Genomic DNA, 17543 nt, shown 5'->3' on the forward strand with positions numbered 1-17543 from the left:
CTGTAGGCAAATGTCCCACTGCTCTTAGCCTCAGTTTTCTTTTCTAAAATGTGGGGATAATAATTCCTGCTTTTTCTGCTTCATGGAGTGCTTGTGGAAAAGAAAACTATAAAATGGTAACATTCTTTATAAAAGTCAAAGCAGTTTTCAAAAAAAAAAAAATTAACTGATTGACTACTTTCTGTGTTTTGTTTGCTTTTTTAGGTTGCTGACAGAACTGGAGTCTCCTTCTTGGTGGCCCTTTAGCTTCAAGCTTTGGAAGATGCCATCAGAAACAAAGCCCAAGTGGGACGCCTCAATGGCTAGTTCCAAAGCTTTTGGAAAAGAAGGGATAGTGATCAAAATTCCTGCTGTTATTTCCCAAAAAACAGAATCTCATGTTAAACCAGGAAGGCTCACCATCCTTGTTTCTGGGTTGGAAATCCACAACTCAGATTCTTTGCTCATGCACAGATTTGAAAGAGAAGAAGTAGATGACATCAAGGTTCATACACCTTATGAAATTAGCATCCGCCAGCGGTTCATTGGGAAGCCAGATATAGCTTATCGTTTGATATCTGCCAAGATGCCAGAGGTTATCCCCATTTTGGAAATGCAATTCAGCAAGAAGATCGAGTTTTTAGAAGATGCCTTGATGCTCAGAAGCACTAGAACCTCTCCCCTAGCAGAGAAGGGCTACTCAGTCTGGCATGCAGGTGAGTGATCATCAAAACAGTCTGTGCACAAGACCTCTAAAGTCACAGTCAGACTCAACACACCCATGGTGCGTTACCATGATGCATCACATAGAGCAACTGCCGGTTTCAGCTCACTAGTGACTACCTATTTGTTTGTAAATAAAAATAATTTCAGGCCATTTTCCTTAGTACTTACCATCTGAATCTCAAATCACTCAGGTTTATCATATACTTGAGAGCTGTGCCTTTTCAAATAGGTCAGAAATGGTTTTGGTGATGCTTTCAGAACAAAGGAAAGCTCCAAGTTAGATGTTTTCACCTCTTTCCTCTGTTTGATTTGAGAACCAACACTTTAGGGTCTTAACTAGCATCATCCCCACCTGCTCTGGTGTGTCTCCAGTCCCTTCCCCCGACCCAGCATCACACTCGGTTTTCTTGGCACTAAATTGAGTGCCAAAATGTGCACATTTGGATATCAGATGTGCATTTGGATATCAGAATTTTTGAAAACTATGCAGCATAGTTTTTGTGTGTTTTTTTTTTAGCATCCCAAAAGTGTTGTGAAACCCTTGCTTTTCTTGGCATTGTGGCTGCAGTATCCTCTTTTAGGTCTCTGTGGGGCATGGAGGGTACAGCTGAGTTTGGACTGAGGTTCGAGTGTGGGTGGCAGGACATGTGGATATGTCCCCAGGTCCCAGCCTCCTCCCTAGCATAGAATAACTTAGTGGTATCTGACTTCTCAGATTTGCCATTCTGATGGATGTCAGGTGGTATCTTAAAGGCATTTTTATTTTTTTGATTGATTGTGAGGTGGAGCATCTGACGCCTTTTAGTTGTTTTTTGGTCCCACAGATTTTGCTCTGTGGGTTGCTTGTTCTGGTTTGTTTTGTTTTTTTTTTCCTACTGGGCTTTTTTTGTTTTTCCTCTCTGATTTGCAGGAGTTCATTATTCATTCTAGATATTCATCCCTTGTTGACTTTCGAAGCTACCAATACTTCTCCTAGACTGTCAGCTTCCATTACAGAAATCTTTAATTTTGCTGAGGTCAGATTTATCATTTTTCCCCTTAAGTTTATTTTTGAGCCCTGCTTAAGAAATCCCAAAGTCATAAAATATTCTAATACTAGCATTATAGGTGACATTACTTCTATGTTAGAGTGATTTTTCTAACAAGTAATAGTCTTTTCTTATTAACTTCGATTGCTAGAGTTTGTTTAAAGTAAGAGATATGTTTGTTACTATTCCAGTTCCTTTTCTTTTTTCCTCTTAAGTGATTGATTTCAATTCCAATATGTAATCTGTTTCCCTAACATATGAATATTTTGATGTTATTCTAGATGACTTCAAGTTTCAAAAAGAAATTACTTGATAATAGATCTGGTCCCATAAGTATGAAAATGTTGGAAATGTTAATGTAAAAACTTAATTTAGAAACTTTCTTAATTTAGAAACTTACGTTTCCAGATTTTTCTTTGGCCCCTCATTCAAGGCAGGACTCAGAAGCTGGCCCATAAAAGAGCCAAGAAGGGTACACTGTACCAGCCAACATAAGATCCTGACCGGAAGGGCCCTTCAGGAAAGGCCATTTGCAAGCTCAGCCGGGTAGCCTCTCTGATACCCCAAGTCTCTGAGTCCCTCTCACTGCTGTTTTCCTCTGGGAGGAGCCTCAGCAGTGAGAGGAGGGAGGAGGCCCCGGCTCTCCAGATGCAGAGCACCATGGGCTCTTGGTTCTGACAGTGCTGTTGGAGAATCCCCCTGTGCCAGGCGTGGTGCCGGGTACCCACAGTCCTGAAAACAGTCCTTCTTACGGAGCTCTACCACATTCGTGGGTTTTATGTTAGGCGTGGTGGTTTCAGAGAGAGAACACGGCATAGAATGTTACACATGAGATGGCAGATGCGAGCATGTCACGTGTGTCACAGAAAGTCACACTGTACAAGCGAGAAGAGTGCAAGCTTGCTGCGCCTTGCTGTCATGGAGGGTGGGTCCCGAGGAAGATGGGATGGTAAGCTCTGACTCCAAGCATACAGGTGGCAGGTGGGGCTAGAGAGGAGGGAGTGAGCGCCAGGGCCTCTGCAGCCATAATCAGACTGCAGGAAGCTGAGTGAGTGCAAATTCTGCAGGGCCACCAATCAGGAAGGGGAAAATGGACCTCTTGTGCACAAGCTGAGGCTGCTGACCTGAGGCTGAACGTCTTTCTCCTCAGGGAAGCTACAGATCTACTTTTAACGTTTTTCAGCTGATTGAACCAGGCCCACCCGATTGTCTAGGACAGGCTCTCTTCACTAAAGTCAGCTGACTGAGAGCCTTCACCACGTCTACAAATACCTTCCCAGTAACACCTAGATTAGGGTTGGATTGAATAACTGGGGACTATGGCCTCACCCATCACAGTAACGGATTGTATATGTATGGAATGAGCTGAGCCACATCCACAGTGACAGATGGGTTTTCATCTCAGTGCTAACTTTAGCCTGTGGGTAGGATCTCTACAATGTGTCTGAGTCTGGACTGAGCATGAAGTGCCATTCTCCCCTGGTGAAGCCTCCCTGCGAAGGGGAGGCAGGTGTACCTTACAGCTGTGGATTTGGAGAGGTGCAGGTGACAAGGAGTTACGTTTGGAAGAAGCCGGCATGCTGAGTTCAATAAGCAAGATGGTATCTCATTTGCTTGGAACTTCACAGTAATCCTGCACAGGCCTAGCAATGAGAACTTACTTCTCATTGTTACCTCTCTTGTTGTTGTATCTGTCAGCACCTCTGTTTTTACTGTTCTACACTGGAAACTACAGAAACAGTGGCGGTAGAAACCATGACTTTGACATCTCAGAAACATATTTCTCTCCTCGATGAGCTATTTTGGTAAATTGTGTGGCCAGAAGGTGGCAGTCTAGTAACAGGGGACCAGTGTTAGGAACCAGTGTCCTAGAAGAACTTTCCAGAGACCTCTGTAGTAATGTATAGAGTAGACAGGTTGAGGGCCTGGGGTGGCCAGGCCAGGACTGGGAGAGGAAGAGAGTCTCCTGGGCGTCAAGGGCTGGAAATGATACAGGTGGGCAGATCCCACCTTAAGGAAGAGCAGTTGCAAATTGCTGTTTTTCTGCATAGTATCTTTAAAATAATCTTTTAAATTTTAAAATAGTTTCAGACTTGAGAAAAAGTTGTGAGGATAGTACAGAGAGTTCCCATGTCTCCCACACCCAGTTTTCCCTATTCTTGTCATCTTACATTAGTATCGTTCATTGTCACAACTAATGAACCTGTATTGATACACCTTTATTCACTAAAGTCCATATTTTATTCAGATCTCCTTATGTTTTACTGTTCCAGAATCCCATCCAGGATCCCACAAGATATTTCAGCATTTCATCTCCTTGGACTCTTCTTGACTGTTACAGTTTCTCAGACTCTCTTTGCTTTGATGATCTTGATGGTCTTCAGGAGTAGTGGTCAGGTTTTGTAGACTCTCCCCTGGTTGGACTTTGTGTCATATTGTCTCATGATCCACTGCGGTGATGGGTTTTGGGAGGAAGCCCACAAAGCTCTTATCATATAAGAGCAAGGTCCGTGCATAGCATTTTTAAAGAGTTTTTTGGTACTGATTTTTGTTTTCACTGTTTGCGAACTGTCGCCTTCTGAGAGGGGCCTTCTCTGACCACCTAATTTAAGAGGACTAGTTTCCCATTCACTGATTCTATAGAAATCTTGCCTAACACTTGCCCTCTGGTTTGCTGTTCAACTTCCCACACTGGGATGTGTCCTCCAGAATCAGACACAAGTCTGTCTTTTCTCACCCCATCTCCAGCACCCAGGACAGGCCCAGGTAACCAGAAGGCACACGCATCTCTGTGTAATGATAAATAAACTTCTGAGGCATTGAAGTCTCTGCATAGGGTCATTAATTTAAGATCATCTTTTGAAATAGTAAAGTTCTGACCCTGGGACACAGCACCATGCTGACCACCAACAGCCTCCATGTGGTCACTAGGACACAAGCACTTCACTGACTTCAGACAAGCCCCATGTTATTAGTTTATTAGGACACGGTGACCCCCTGACTATCGACAGACCCCCGGAGAGTTGCTTGACCCTCAACCACTTGATCCCTTCCAAGGACTCATGGGTCAGTTGAGACTGCTGTCTCTCTCCATTTCAGCTTTCTCTCTGTTACACTCCCTGTTGTATTGAGGACATGGGGCGTTTTGTGTTTTTTTTCTGAAAGGGCTTCCCACCCCAGTTATATAAGCTGCTGGATCCATCCCTGGGTAGAGTAGGCATTTTCCTGTGTCATCAATGGGGCGTTTGGGGCCCAGAGACAGGGAGAAAGATTTGCTCAAGGCTGGACAGGCTTGGAGCGGTTTTTCTGCTCCCAGGTCAGGCCCTGGTGGTCTTTGGTCTGAACTTGCAGTGAGGTCAGGAGTCTATGTCTCATGCACAAAGGAGACTGGCGTCCCAGTGCTGCCCCTGCCAGCGCAGTCCTTACTCAGGGTTTTCCTCGATGCCTCCTTGTTCTTGGAAAGTGGAATCCTCTGTAAGGTAGCATGTAGCTTGAACAATCTGTGATTATTTTGTTTAACTGAGATAACTAATGACTTTTGAGACAAAAACCATACTATACTGAACTAAATTAATTTTTTCAGAAGATATTTCAAAGCATTGAAGTAACTGAGTCAGCAACCCAAGTCTCAACACAGAGTTTGTGGGGGTGGCCGAGTTTTGTATTAGGCAGGATCCTGCTGATCCCACAGCTCGTTGTGAAAAACATCTCTGATTAGTATATTCCAGGAAGAAAAATCCTCAGTTTTGGTTTTCTGATTGTTTAAGTAATCCCATTTGTTAAACATTCAAAAATAGTATGTCTCTAACTGTAACATAGCTGTAGGTGTTGAAATGGAAACCAGAGTGACAGTGCAGGAGCACAGTGCTGGGCACAAGTGTGAATTAGACATGGGCCGTGCTCTCAGAGAAGCTAGTTGGGGAGATCCCAGTTTGAAAAGATGCTGAAAAAAGATAAATAGCAGTGCAGTACCAAGCAAGTTACTGTCAAAGGTGTGTAAACTGAATGGTACCAGGACAGATGAGGGAAGATTGCTGTTAATGGAAGGGCTGAGTGGAGAACATGTCTCCAGACTTGGGCTAGGGGACATCTGTCTGTATGACATGTGCAGAGCAGGGGCATGGTGGGCAGGAATAGCATGCTGGGGTCAGGGTGCCGGGGTGGCTGGAGCAGGAGTCTGCAGGATAAGGAGCAGACTGGGAAGGAGGAGAGTATAGGCTGGATGAGGAGTTTGCTTTCACCCATTAGGCCATAGAATCACTGTTAACATAGACAAGTGAAGTGCACTTTGCCATCATGTTATCACTGATAACGTTTTAACGTCAGGTATGTTAGTTGGCCTTTCCTTTAGGCTAATAATATCTAGTAGAACATGTCCTCTGTTGTCTAATTTAGCTCTGATGGTGTCCTGTTGCTGTTTTAGAAAAGTGCTTTTCATTATGTAACATCTTAGTGACATTTAGATCATGTAAGACCAGCCGACAGTGAGTTTTATGCTATGGAAAGTTCTGTGCTAATTAATAAGCCCTTAGGATGTTGGAGTAGTGGCACTTTGGAGATTCCAGGACACAGGTTGTAAAATCAATTTGGTTGGTTGCAACCAGCTTTTATATAAAGAATAGAATAGAAAAGCACATCTGAGTACATGGTGTGTACTAAGGTTTTTGTCTTGTGAAACTTTTTCAGACCTCCAAGGTGCTTGTACAGGTGTAGTAGTTCTGTGTAGGAAGCACTTCGCACAGTGGTGCACAGTTAAAGGGCATGAAGACTCTCACAAAGGGCCTCCTTCCCAGTGGAGGTGGGCCTGGGGAGGGCTTAGGCCCACTGTGTGGAACCCTCGGGTCTTGCCTCCATGCAGGTTTTGCTTCGCATCAACTGGTTCCTGAACTCACTCCATCTGGCCAAGACCCTTTTCCTCTCTAGGATCCCAAGAAACATGCTTTCTTGTCATCATGTCTTCTTTGCTCAGCTAGGTAATCTCAGGGATTGTTAATTTGTAAGAAATTTTTTGAGAAATAAGAATAAGGGGATGTTTGTGTACCTGTTGGAGGTGGCTGGTCTCTCCCCAGGGAGGAGGGGCTTGTGCAGTTGGTGTGTCCTGGATTCACCACCTGGGTTCCTGCTCTTCAGGCCCAGCAAGAGCTTTACCCCAAGATGGATTTCCTTTCCTAACAATGCATTTATCAGTTGCTCCAGGCTGCTCGGATGAAAGGCAGCTCTGCTGACTGCCACTAGGGTCCTAGGAAGGAAGTGGGGTGTCCTGCTTTTGCCCTCCCATTTTGCTGAAGCAGAGAAATCTGCTCAAAGGAGTTGGTGCTGGAATCCACACTGCTGGTTCTCACCCCAGTATGCTTTCAGCTTTCCAGCATCCTAATAAATAAACATGGCTATATTGACACATCTGAGGTGGTCTGTATTATGGAGAAAAGCAGGTGACAGACTCTAATCTATGCTCTTATCTGGGCCTTACAGTGCCAGGGTTGCAGATGGAGGCAGCGCTTTAAATAAAGGATTATCACTGTTCCTTGCCCAGCTGCTCTTCTGCTTCTTAGAGAGACTACCCAGGCATAGATGTGTGAGTGGAAACACCCCTGAGCAGTGCCTTGCCACGTGCAGCAGTCTGGCTCACCCCTACCTTAGCACAGCTCCACATTCAACTCTGCTTGACCTGACTAGCTGACCATTTCATGTGCTCTCTAGAACCACAGTGTTTTGTGGGGTAATCAGATGGTAATGCAGTTCCTAGTAGTGTATTTCATGTACATTTCACCAGGGCTCAACAAGTATTATGTTTCATACTCCAATCTATTGTCCTCTCAAAAAAAAAATCACTCCTGTATAAAGCATCTTTCTTCTAAAAGCCAGTTATAGAACTAGATCCTGAGTATTTACAGTATTGCACACTCTGATCAGTGTGGGGTAAGGAAGCAGCCCTGGATTGGGGTAGAAGGCAAGGCTCAGGCAGGTCCCACATTCAGTCAGCTCAGCAGAGGTTCAGAGAGGTGGACTCACTGCTCCCGCAAACACAGAAGCTCTAAACCAGTAGATGCCTGGGAAAACACTTCGTCAACCCAAAGAGCTCTGACAGTCTTAAACACCACTTTTTGTAAAGTTCTGAATGCCCTTGCGTTGTTCACACCTTCTAGAAGATGCCACCCTGTTTGACTTTCCATTTCAGCATCTGGGCTGATGGACCATGCCATGCACTGTGAGCCCTCCTCAGGGAGCCATGAAGGGAGGCCACTTCAGCTACAGACGAGCGAACCGTTAATTTCCGAGGGGGACAGCCAGGAACTGAGACAGGTAACATGCATTCGTAGTGTCGTGTCCTCCCCTGCAGGCAACTCACTTCTCTTTCTTGCCTAAAAACAACTCTCCACTGATTTATGCTTGCCTGTCACCTACACGGAAATGCTGGGACATCCACCTAATTTGCTCAGCTCCCTATAGCTTGAGGAAGGGCATTGCCCATTCTGAGTCCTTGCGTTTTGTGGCATGCAGACACACATAGCATTCCTGTGCACACACAGTGGTCTTGGCAGCTGCCTGTGCCTGTTGTACGTGTGTATATGTCTGTACATGTGGGCTCAGATGCACATGTAGGCTGTGTATGTGCACGATGTGTGTGTCCACGTGGGCTCTGTACACGTACATGTATGCATGTGTGGTGTGTGTACTGTGTGCACATGTGCACACCTGTATGTGTGTGCCATCTGTGTGTGCACTGCCTGGGCATGTACAGTTGAGGGCGCTTGCTCTCAAGTGCTCAACATAGGTTCTTGCGGAGGCTTGCCACTTTTTGTCCAGGAAGTTGAAATTTAAACAATATTTGATAGAAATACTTGCAACTTATCTTCCTATGTTAATGCTGGACAACACAGTGGCCTATTCTTTTTCCTTTTTTAATAATTATGTAACAAATACCTAGATGTTATATCATTTCATTCATAAATATTTCAGTATATAGCTTTAAAAGATAAGAACCGTTTTAAAAAATCGGCACAATACCATACTCACCTTAAAAAAGTAAAAAGTAAATTCCTTGGTATCATCAGACATCAAGCCAGTGCTCAAATTTCCATAGTTACCTCATTTAGGAAAATGTGTTGTATGTTTATTCAGATCAGGATCCTCATGAGGCCGGCCTGTGTGTTGCATTTAGTGAAGTGCCTTTAATGCATAGCTTTCTTTCCTCTGTCATCTTGTCTTTTTCCTTTGCAGTTTATTTGATGAAAAAACTAAATCGTTCCTCTGTCAAGATTTTGCAGCTTGCATCTTCCTGACTTGGTTTCCCCAGCTCCCAGCAGGTGGTGAACTGCCTGCTCTCTGCCCTGGTACTCCTGTAGGTCGGTTTGTAGCTCTAGAGTCTCCGTCAGATTCAGGCTCCATTTTGGAGAGACTGTTTCATTGGTGGCAACCCACACTTACATCAAGGCATACAAGAGACTGTATGTCTTTTAAACCTGTTTTTAAATAATTTTATTCTATGTGTCTACATAGGCATAGACTCCTTTAAGCTCAGCCATTTCCATTTTGGGAAAAAAGTGTTCATCTTTTGCTATGAGATATTTTAAATATACATGAATTGTCACTTTTTCCTTCTGATCTAACTTTTTTTTTTTTTTTTAAATTTTTTTTTTTTTTTTAATTTTATGGCTGTGTTGGGTCTTCGTTTCTGTGCGAGGGCTTTCTCTAGTTGTGGCAAGCGGGGGCCACTCTTCATCGCGATGCGCGGGCCTCTCACCATCGCGGCCTCTCTTGTTGCGGAGCACAGGCTCCAGACGCGCAGGCTCAGCAACTGTGGCTCACGGGCCCAGTTGCTCCGCGGCATGTGGGATCTTCCCAGACCAGGGCTCAAACCCGTGTCCCCTGCATTGGCAGGCAGATTCTCAACCACTGCGCCACCAGGGAAGCCCCTGATCTAACTTTTAATCACTTTTAGTAATGCCACGGAGACATGCCGCTTTCTAGCTGCAACTAGCAGATTCTACAGGTTACTAATCACTTCTTTTGATAGGCTTAGTGACTCCAGAACACTGCAGATCTTGTGTGCCTTGGGGCTTGAGAAACCCTCATACTATAAAGGCAAACTTAACCTGTTCTCATGAAAGTGGGTAAGAGTGCATATAGGCCTCAGCCTGGTAGGATCTGAGACCCTCCTCTCCCACCCTCCAATGAAGGTGTCTGTGGCTGAGATGAGCTCTTCTATGTCCCACAGTTGTGTTGAGGCTGAAGCAAGAACATGGGTTTTTCATGGGAAATGTAGGAATTTTATCTGTTAATTCTAGTGGTGGCCATGTAGTTTGAGAGGGCCCTTGCAATTTCAAATAACCAATCTCTACTACCATGTATATACAGTGTGCCCTTCCCCTAAAAGCTGTGATAGAATGGGAGAGGTCAGGATGAGTGCACCAACAGCTGTGAGTAGAATAAGATTCCTCAGTGACCACTGAGGTCACCATTCTTTCCCATGAAAGTGTGTTTCTTATGTGGTTGGTCCTGACTGTCATCAACAAGTCTTAGTGAGCCCTGTGGCATCCATGCTGGGAACAGCAGACGCCATGGTCATGAATCAGGATGCTGGCTTCGGGGCAGAGGACACGGTGATCCCTGAGCAGTTAGGCTGGGAAGACCCACCCACAGGAGGGGCAGGTCTTTGTGCTAGTTAGCTGCCTCATTCTCCTTCCCTGCAGGGAGAACCTAATTTCATAAGAGGTTGTCCTTTTGAGGTAAAACACATGTTTCATATTTAGAGAAGAATTCTGAACTGTGTCGTTGAAGCTCAAGCATAGGTAGGAATGAGTTAAATTTCTGGGGAAAATGAAAATGCAAGAAAATCTCCCTCCATTCATCTGTGGTTTCTGTTGCAGATGCTATTAAAGTCATTACGTGGAAATGGGTTTTGGTGACTTAAACTGCAGTTGGGGTGCTAGAGAGAAGATTTGCCGTGATTTCCTCAGGGAGCAGCCGTGCTTAGTGCAGTGTGCCAGCTCCCTCTGTGCTGGGCCCCTGGAGCGGGCATGTGGGCTGCGGTTAGGCCCCATCTGCTGCGTAGCTGTGGCCGTCCACCATCCGCTGTGGGAGGGCACGTGGTGGAGGAGGCTGGGAGAGGAATCAGAGTCCCTCAGATGGGTTTGGCAGAGTCCCTCAAATCATTTCCAATGTCTGATGTGCTAACCTTTCCTGCCTCAGAACTCCTGCTCTTTCGTTACTAAGTCTGTGGCTACCATATATTTGATACAACATTTGGAAGTGATAAAACAAAAAGCGGTGTGGCTCTGTCCTGAGGACATTGCAGTTTTACATAAAGTTTCTTCATAACTTCTTAATCTCCACTTCTCTGTCTTGTCCTGTGTTTGGTGTTTTTTCATCCTGCCTCCCTCTTTCACCAAGAAGGAATCAGAATGAAAAGCTGACCCAGGTCTGGTCTCATGGTTTATCAGGCTCTGCAACAGCCCTGGCACTGGGAACAGCAGTGAAGGAAGACTTGCACTGGATGTTCTCATCATTTCCAATAAAGAGGGATGCACAGAGTGTGGATTCATGGCAAGTTTTTAGGTCATAGTTTTGAACTTTCTGTTTGATCATATTCGGCATTTAGTCTGCCTACTGTATGTGGTATCTTTATAAACAATAAATGCAAAACACAAAAATTAAAAACTGAGGTGATTAATTCAGTTCAGTCAGAAGGTTCGTTTACTGGAAAACCTAGCTAGTCAGCTGGCGTGAGGGGAAGAGTTTATTGAAAAATCAGCCCTGCGGATGCCTGTGCTGGGGAGATGAGTGAGGCCCAGGGCTTTTGTCTCTGTGTTGCTCAGCAGAGCCAAGTTCCACAGGTATCTGCACGGGCAGTTCACTGGATCTTTCCTGAAATAATTCTAGGCCGGAAAGGATGCTGTGGTTCTCTACTTGCTGTGAAACTATCTTAAGAAATTAATGTCCGCCTTTTCTTTTTTTTTTTTTTTTTTAACAAATATATATATTCATTTTCACATTTTTTTCCATTATGGTTTATTATAAAATAATTTTATTTTCTTTTTTTAGAAATTATAGAATACATTTCATCTTCTGTAACTCTACCATTCTGGTCTTTTCCCCTGTACTATGTTCCCAGTTATTTAAATTTGTCCCAATTCATCTGTCTCCTCTCCTAGTCAGGAAAAAAAAAAAAAAATCTGTCATTTCTTGCATAACCTAATCTATGTAAAAGATTGTGTTTAACAAGTGTTCTTCAGCCTAAACTAAATGTCTGAATCAGTGAATTATTTAGCCGTGGCTTCAGTGAGTTATTTGGAGAAGACAACAGATCTGGGTGTCCTTGGATAATTGTCAGAACAAAGTCATGAGACAATGAGCAAGGGGTGATATCCATGATGCTTCTCATCAGTTGTGGCAATGGACTAGACCACACTTCAGGGATGCAGATTCCAGAACTGATACTTCTTAGGAAGGAGGGGATGGCTAAACTGGTGGGCCCTCAAAAGTAGAAAGGCAAGGGCAATGCACTCCAGCTATAGGACCACCGAACAGTGCTGGGACGGTGTGCAGACACCTTTGTTGGAGTGGGCTCTGTAGAGGGGTCTGGGGACAGAGAGCTGGACATGTCCACTCTCTTATCAGTACCTTCATTTAGTCTGGGTTTTGTCCTGTAAGCAGTTTGGAATCATTGAAGATTTTTAAGCAAGGAGTCATGAGATAATTTCAGATTTTTACCCGTTCTCCTCAGGTTCTCCTATTGTCCTCTGCTGCCTTCTGAATCTTTTTCTGACTGTATCATTTCATTCGTTAATTATGGGGCACAGTTAGATGGTTAGTGTTTTTATTTGTGGCTTTGATACCAGCCTGGATATTAGCAATGAACTAGGCCGTTTATTTAAATATGTGTTACTCTAATTGTGAATTATTAATAAATGTTTCTGATATCATATCCTATGTCATTTCTAAACGTTAAACCATAAGAAGAGCCTTGGTAACCAGGAAAACATAGCTAGTAACTTTTGAGGTCCACACACAGTGGACATTTCAATAAGAGGTCATATGTCCTAGTATGAGCCCTGGTCTAGGAACCTGGCATCCTGGTACTGGTCCCAGCCCTCGCTGTCAGCTCTGTAGTCCTGGGAAGGCTGGTTTGCTTCCCTGGCCTCAGTCTCCACCTCTGAAAAGGGCACTGACTCGTAGAGTACTCCAGTATCTACCGTCTAATGTAGAATCCACTGCAATGAAATGAAAGCTGAGTTACAGAAAAATGTCACGCCTTACTTTTAAGTATTCGTTCATGGTTTTCCTGTCTGCTCTGTTGGTTAACTAGGTCACTGGTAACGATGAGCATTAGTTTGACAGACAGGAGACAGACACGCGGTGCCCCCACCGCTAGCCCAGCCCTGCCTGCTGTGGTTTCATGTGCCTCCCACTGCTGCCTTCTGTAATTGCCTGGGACAACCAGCTCTTCTCCACAGCAGCCTTCAGAGCTCCCATTATGTTGGATGTGGTCACCACTCTAGCAGAGGCCCATGTTGCCTGTGGTAGTGGTTGTTTGGAGTGGGAGGACCTGTCAAAGCGTGTGGCTGTGTGTCCTCTGCAGTTGACAGAGAAGGCTATGTGGCCACACCGGACCTCCCTCACATAGAGGCCATGGTGTAAACCTGAGCTGCATGGAGGTGGCATCTGCCCTTTGGGTCCAGATACCCAAGCAGATGAATCTTGGGGATGTATTCTGTCCCTTCCACTGCCCCTGGGAACTGTGGACGGGGAGGAAGCTGCCAGATAAGGAACTCTAAGATACTGTGCCAAGGACAGGATTCCAGAATGTACCAGCATCTCAGTGAACAAATTCTAGAGCAGCTGCTTGGCTGTGCAGAAGGTAGAATGCCAAGGAGCAAGAAACAGATGCTCAGGCATTTAGACTGGGAGGATGACTTGTTCCCCCTTTGGAACATTTTCCTGTGCTCTTGGTCAGCTTTTAAATGAACCTCAAGTCTTAAAATCAAGTGTTTGATTATATTGTTATTGAGTGCCTGGCTATGGAAGGTTACATATATTATAACCATGTTTTTTATTGTGGTAAAATATATAGAATAAAATCTTGCCATTTTAACTATTTTAAGTGTATAATTTAATATCATTAATTACATTCAAAATATTGTGCAACCATCACCGCTCTCTATTTTATTTCCAAAGCTCTTTTATCACCCCAACAGAAACTCTGTTACCATGAAGCAGTAACTCCACATTTCGCCTCCCCCCAGTCCCTGGTAACCTCTAATCTTCTCTCTGTCTCTATGAATTTGCCTATTCTGGGAACCTCCTATAAGTGTAATCCTTTTGCATCTGGCATTTTTCACTTAACATAATGTTTTCAAGGCTGATCCATCTTGTAGCATGAATTGGTACTTCTTTCCTTTTTATAGGTGAATAATATTCTGTTGTATGGTTAAAACATACTTGGTTTATCCATTCATCACTGATGGACACTTGGATTATTTCCACCTTTCAGTTCTTTTGGACATACACCTAAGAGTAGAATTGCTTGGTTATAGGATAATTCTATGTTTAACTTTTTGATGAGCTGCCAAATTATCTCCTTAGCAGCTACACCATTTTACACTCTCACCAGCAATGTATGAGGATTCCAGTTTTTCCACATCCCTGCCAACACTTATTTTCTTTTTTGAAAATTTTAAAATTATTCTAACTATCAAATAGAATAGATAAGGAGGTAAGGGTTGGAGGTAAGGGTCCAACTTCATTCTTTTGCATGTGGCTGTCTAGTCATCCCAGCACCACTTGTTGAACAGACTATCCTTTCTCCGTTGAGTAGACTTGGCACCCTTGTCAAAAATCTGTTGATCTGAGGACTCTATTCTATTCCATTAGTCTATTCTTATGCCAGTACCAAGCTGTTTTTATTACTATAACTTTGGGTAAGGTTGAAAATTGGGAAGTGTGAGTTTAATTTCATTCTTCTTTTTCAACTTGTTTTGACTATTCAGGGCCCCTTGCAATTCTATATGAATTTGAGGATTAGCTTTTCCATTTCCGAGTAGGGGGGCTGTTGGAAATTTGATAGGGATTACATTGAATCTGTATATCACTTTGAGGAGTATTGCCCTCTTGCCAATATTGTCTTCCAGTCCAGGAACACAAGATGTCTTTTATTTATTTAGATAGTCTTTATTTCAGCATGATTTTATAATTTTTAGTCTTTCACCTGCATGTTTTTTTTTTCCTAGGTATTTTATTCTTTTGGGTGCTATTATAAATGGGATTATTTTCTTAATTTCTTTTTCTGATTCTTCATTGCTGCTGTATAGAAGCACAACTGATTTTTTTTTTTTTTTTTAGAAATTCACGTTCTTTTATTTATTTATTTATTTATTTATGACTGTGTTGAGTCTTCGTTTCTGTGCAAGGGCTTTCTCTAGTTGCGGCAAGTGGGGACCACTCTTCATCGCGGTGCGCGGGCCTCTCACCATCGCGGCCTCTCTTGTTGCGGAGCACAGGCTCCAGACGCGCAGGCTCAGTAATTGTGGCTCACGGGCCCAGTTGCTCCGTGGCATGTGGGATCTTCCCAGACCAGGGCTCGAACCCGTGTCCCCTGCATTGGCAGGCAGATTCTCAACCACTGCGCCACCAGGGAAGCCCCAGCACAACTGATTTTTGTGTGTTGCTCTTGTATCCCGTAACTTTGCTAAATTTGTTGATTAGTTCTTCTAGTTTTCTTGTGGATTCTTTGGGATATTCTATATATATAGGGTCATGTCATATGAAAATAGAGATAGTTTTACTTCTTCATTTCCAGTTTGGATACCTTTTATTTCTTTTTCTTGCCTACTTGCTCTGTCTAGGACTTCCAGCGCATAGCAGTTACTGTGTAGCAGTGTTGAAAGTAGGCATTCTTGTCTTTTCCTGATCTTAGGTGGGGAGGGCTTTCAGTCTTTCCCCATTGAGTATCCTATTAGCTGAATTTTTCATAAGTCCCTTTTTTTGTGTGTGTGTTTTAAGTTTTTATTTTATTACAGGCTTTTCTGTTTCTAATCATTACAAATGTTTTCAACATTTCATTTATCTGCTCTGTTGTATTCCATTTACATTTCATTATGATTCCCATCTGTCTATCATATATTCAAGTCATGTCTACTATTTTCTTTTTTTTTTTTTTAATTTTTATTTTATATTGGAGCATAGTTGATTAACAATGTTGTGTTAGTCTCAGGTGTACAGCAATGTGATCCAGTTATACATATACATGGATCTATTCTTTTTCAAATTCTTTTCCCATTTAGATTATTACAGAATATTGAGCAGAGTTCCCTGTGCTATATAGTAGGGGTTTGTTGGTTATCTATTTTAAATATAGTAGTGTGTACATGTCAATCCCAAACTCCCAATCTTTCCCTCCCTCCCACCCTTCCCCTCTGGTAACTATAAGTTCATTCTCTAAGTCTGTGATTCTGTTTCTGTTTTGTAAATAAGTTCATTTTATCATTTTGGGGTGGGGGGGTTCTGCATATAAGCGATATCATATGATATTTGTCCTTCTCTGTCTGACTTACTTCACTTAGTATGATAATCTCCAGGTTCATCCATGTTGCTGCAAATGGCATTATTTCATTCTTTTCAATGGCTGAGTAATATTTCATTGTATTATTTCATAGTAATATTTCATTTCATTGTACCACATCTTCTTTATCCATTCCTCTGTCGATGGACATTTAGGTTGCTTCCACGTCCTGACTATTGTAAATAGTTCTGCAATGAATGGGGTGCGTGTGTCTTTTCAAATTATGGTTTTCTCCGGATATATATGCCCAAGAGTGAGATTGCTGGATCATATGGTAGCTCTATTTTTAGTTTTTTAAGGAACCTCCATACTGTTCTCCATAGTGGTTGTAGCAGTTTACGTTCCCATTAACAGTGTAGGAGGGTTCCCTTTTCTCCACACACTCTCCAGCATTTATTGTTTGTAGATTTTTTTTTTTTTAATTTTTTTTTTTTTTTTTTTATTATGTTTATTTTTGGCTGTGTTGGGTCTTCGTTTCTGTGTGAGGGCTTTCTCCAGTTGCGGCGAGTGGGGGCCACTCTTCATCGCGGTGCGCGGGCCTGTCACTATTGCGGCCTCTCTTGTTGCGGAGCAGAGGCTCCAGACGCTCAGGCTCAGTAGTTGTGGCTCACGGGCCCAGTTGCTCCGCGGCATGTGGGATCTTCCCAGCCCAGGGCTCGAACCCGTGTCCCCTGCATTGGCAGGCAGATTCTCAACCACTGCGCCACCAGGGAAGCCCTGTTTGTAGATTTTTTGATGATGGCCATTCTGACTGGTGTGAGGTGATACCGTATTGTAGTTTTGACTTACATTTCTCTAATAATTAGCGATGTTGAGCATCTTTTCATGTGCCTCTTGGCCATCTGTATGTCTTCTTTGGGAAATGTCTATTTAGGTCTTCCGTCTGTTTTTTGGATTGGGTTGTTTGTTTTTTTTTGGATATTGAGCCACATGAACTGTTTGTAAATTTTGGAGACTAATTCCTTGTCAATCACATTGTTTGCAAATATTTTCTCCCATTCTGTGGGTTTTTTCGTTTTGTCTATGGTTTCCTTTGTTGTGCAAAAACTTTTGAGTTTCATTAGGTCCCGTTTGTTTATTTTTGTTTTTTTTCCCATTCTAGGAGACGGCTCAAAAAAGATATTGCTGCGATTTATGTCAAAGAGTGTTCTGCCTAGGTTTTCTGAGTTTATTTTTATTTTATTTTTTTTAAGAGATTGGAGTTTATTTATTTATTTATTTATTTTTGGCTGTGCTGGGTCTTCGTTTCT

General features: G+C 43.1%; 1 protein-coding gene across 6 annotated transcripts in view; it reads left to right on the forward strand.

The window, feature by feature from the left end:
- SNAP47 (synaptosome associated protein 47) overlaps positions 1 to 17543 on the forward strand; it is a 150109-nt gene that overhangs the window by 39087 nt on the left and 93479 nt on the right. For 5 of the 6 annotated variants that reach the window (XR_009006893.1, XM_007169893.2, XM_007169892.2 and 2 more), the window contains exons 3-4: positions 205 to 695; positions 7912 to 8036. Coding sequence is in view for 5 of the 6 variants with exons in the window: in XM_007169893.2 (XP_007169955.2) it covers positions 205 to 695; positions 7912 to 8036 (616 nt within the window). In the remaining variant the exon portion in view is untranslated. The remainder of the gene's footprint in view (positions 1 to 204; positions 696 to 7911; positions 8037 to 17543) is intronic. The other variant, XM_057539504.1, reaches the window with a different exon arrangement.

Source organism: Balaenoptera acutorostrata, chromosome 2, assembly GCF_949987535.1.
Source record: "Balaenoptera acutorostrata chromosome 2, mBalAcu1.1, whole genome shotgun sequence".
Lineage (NCBI taxonomy): Eukaryota > Metazoa > Chordata > Mammalia > Artiodactyla > Balaenopteridae > Balaenoptera > Balaenoptera acutorostrata.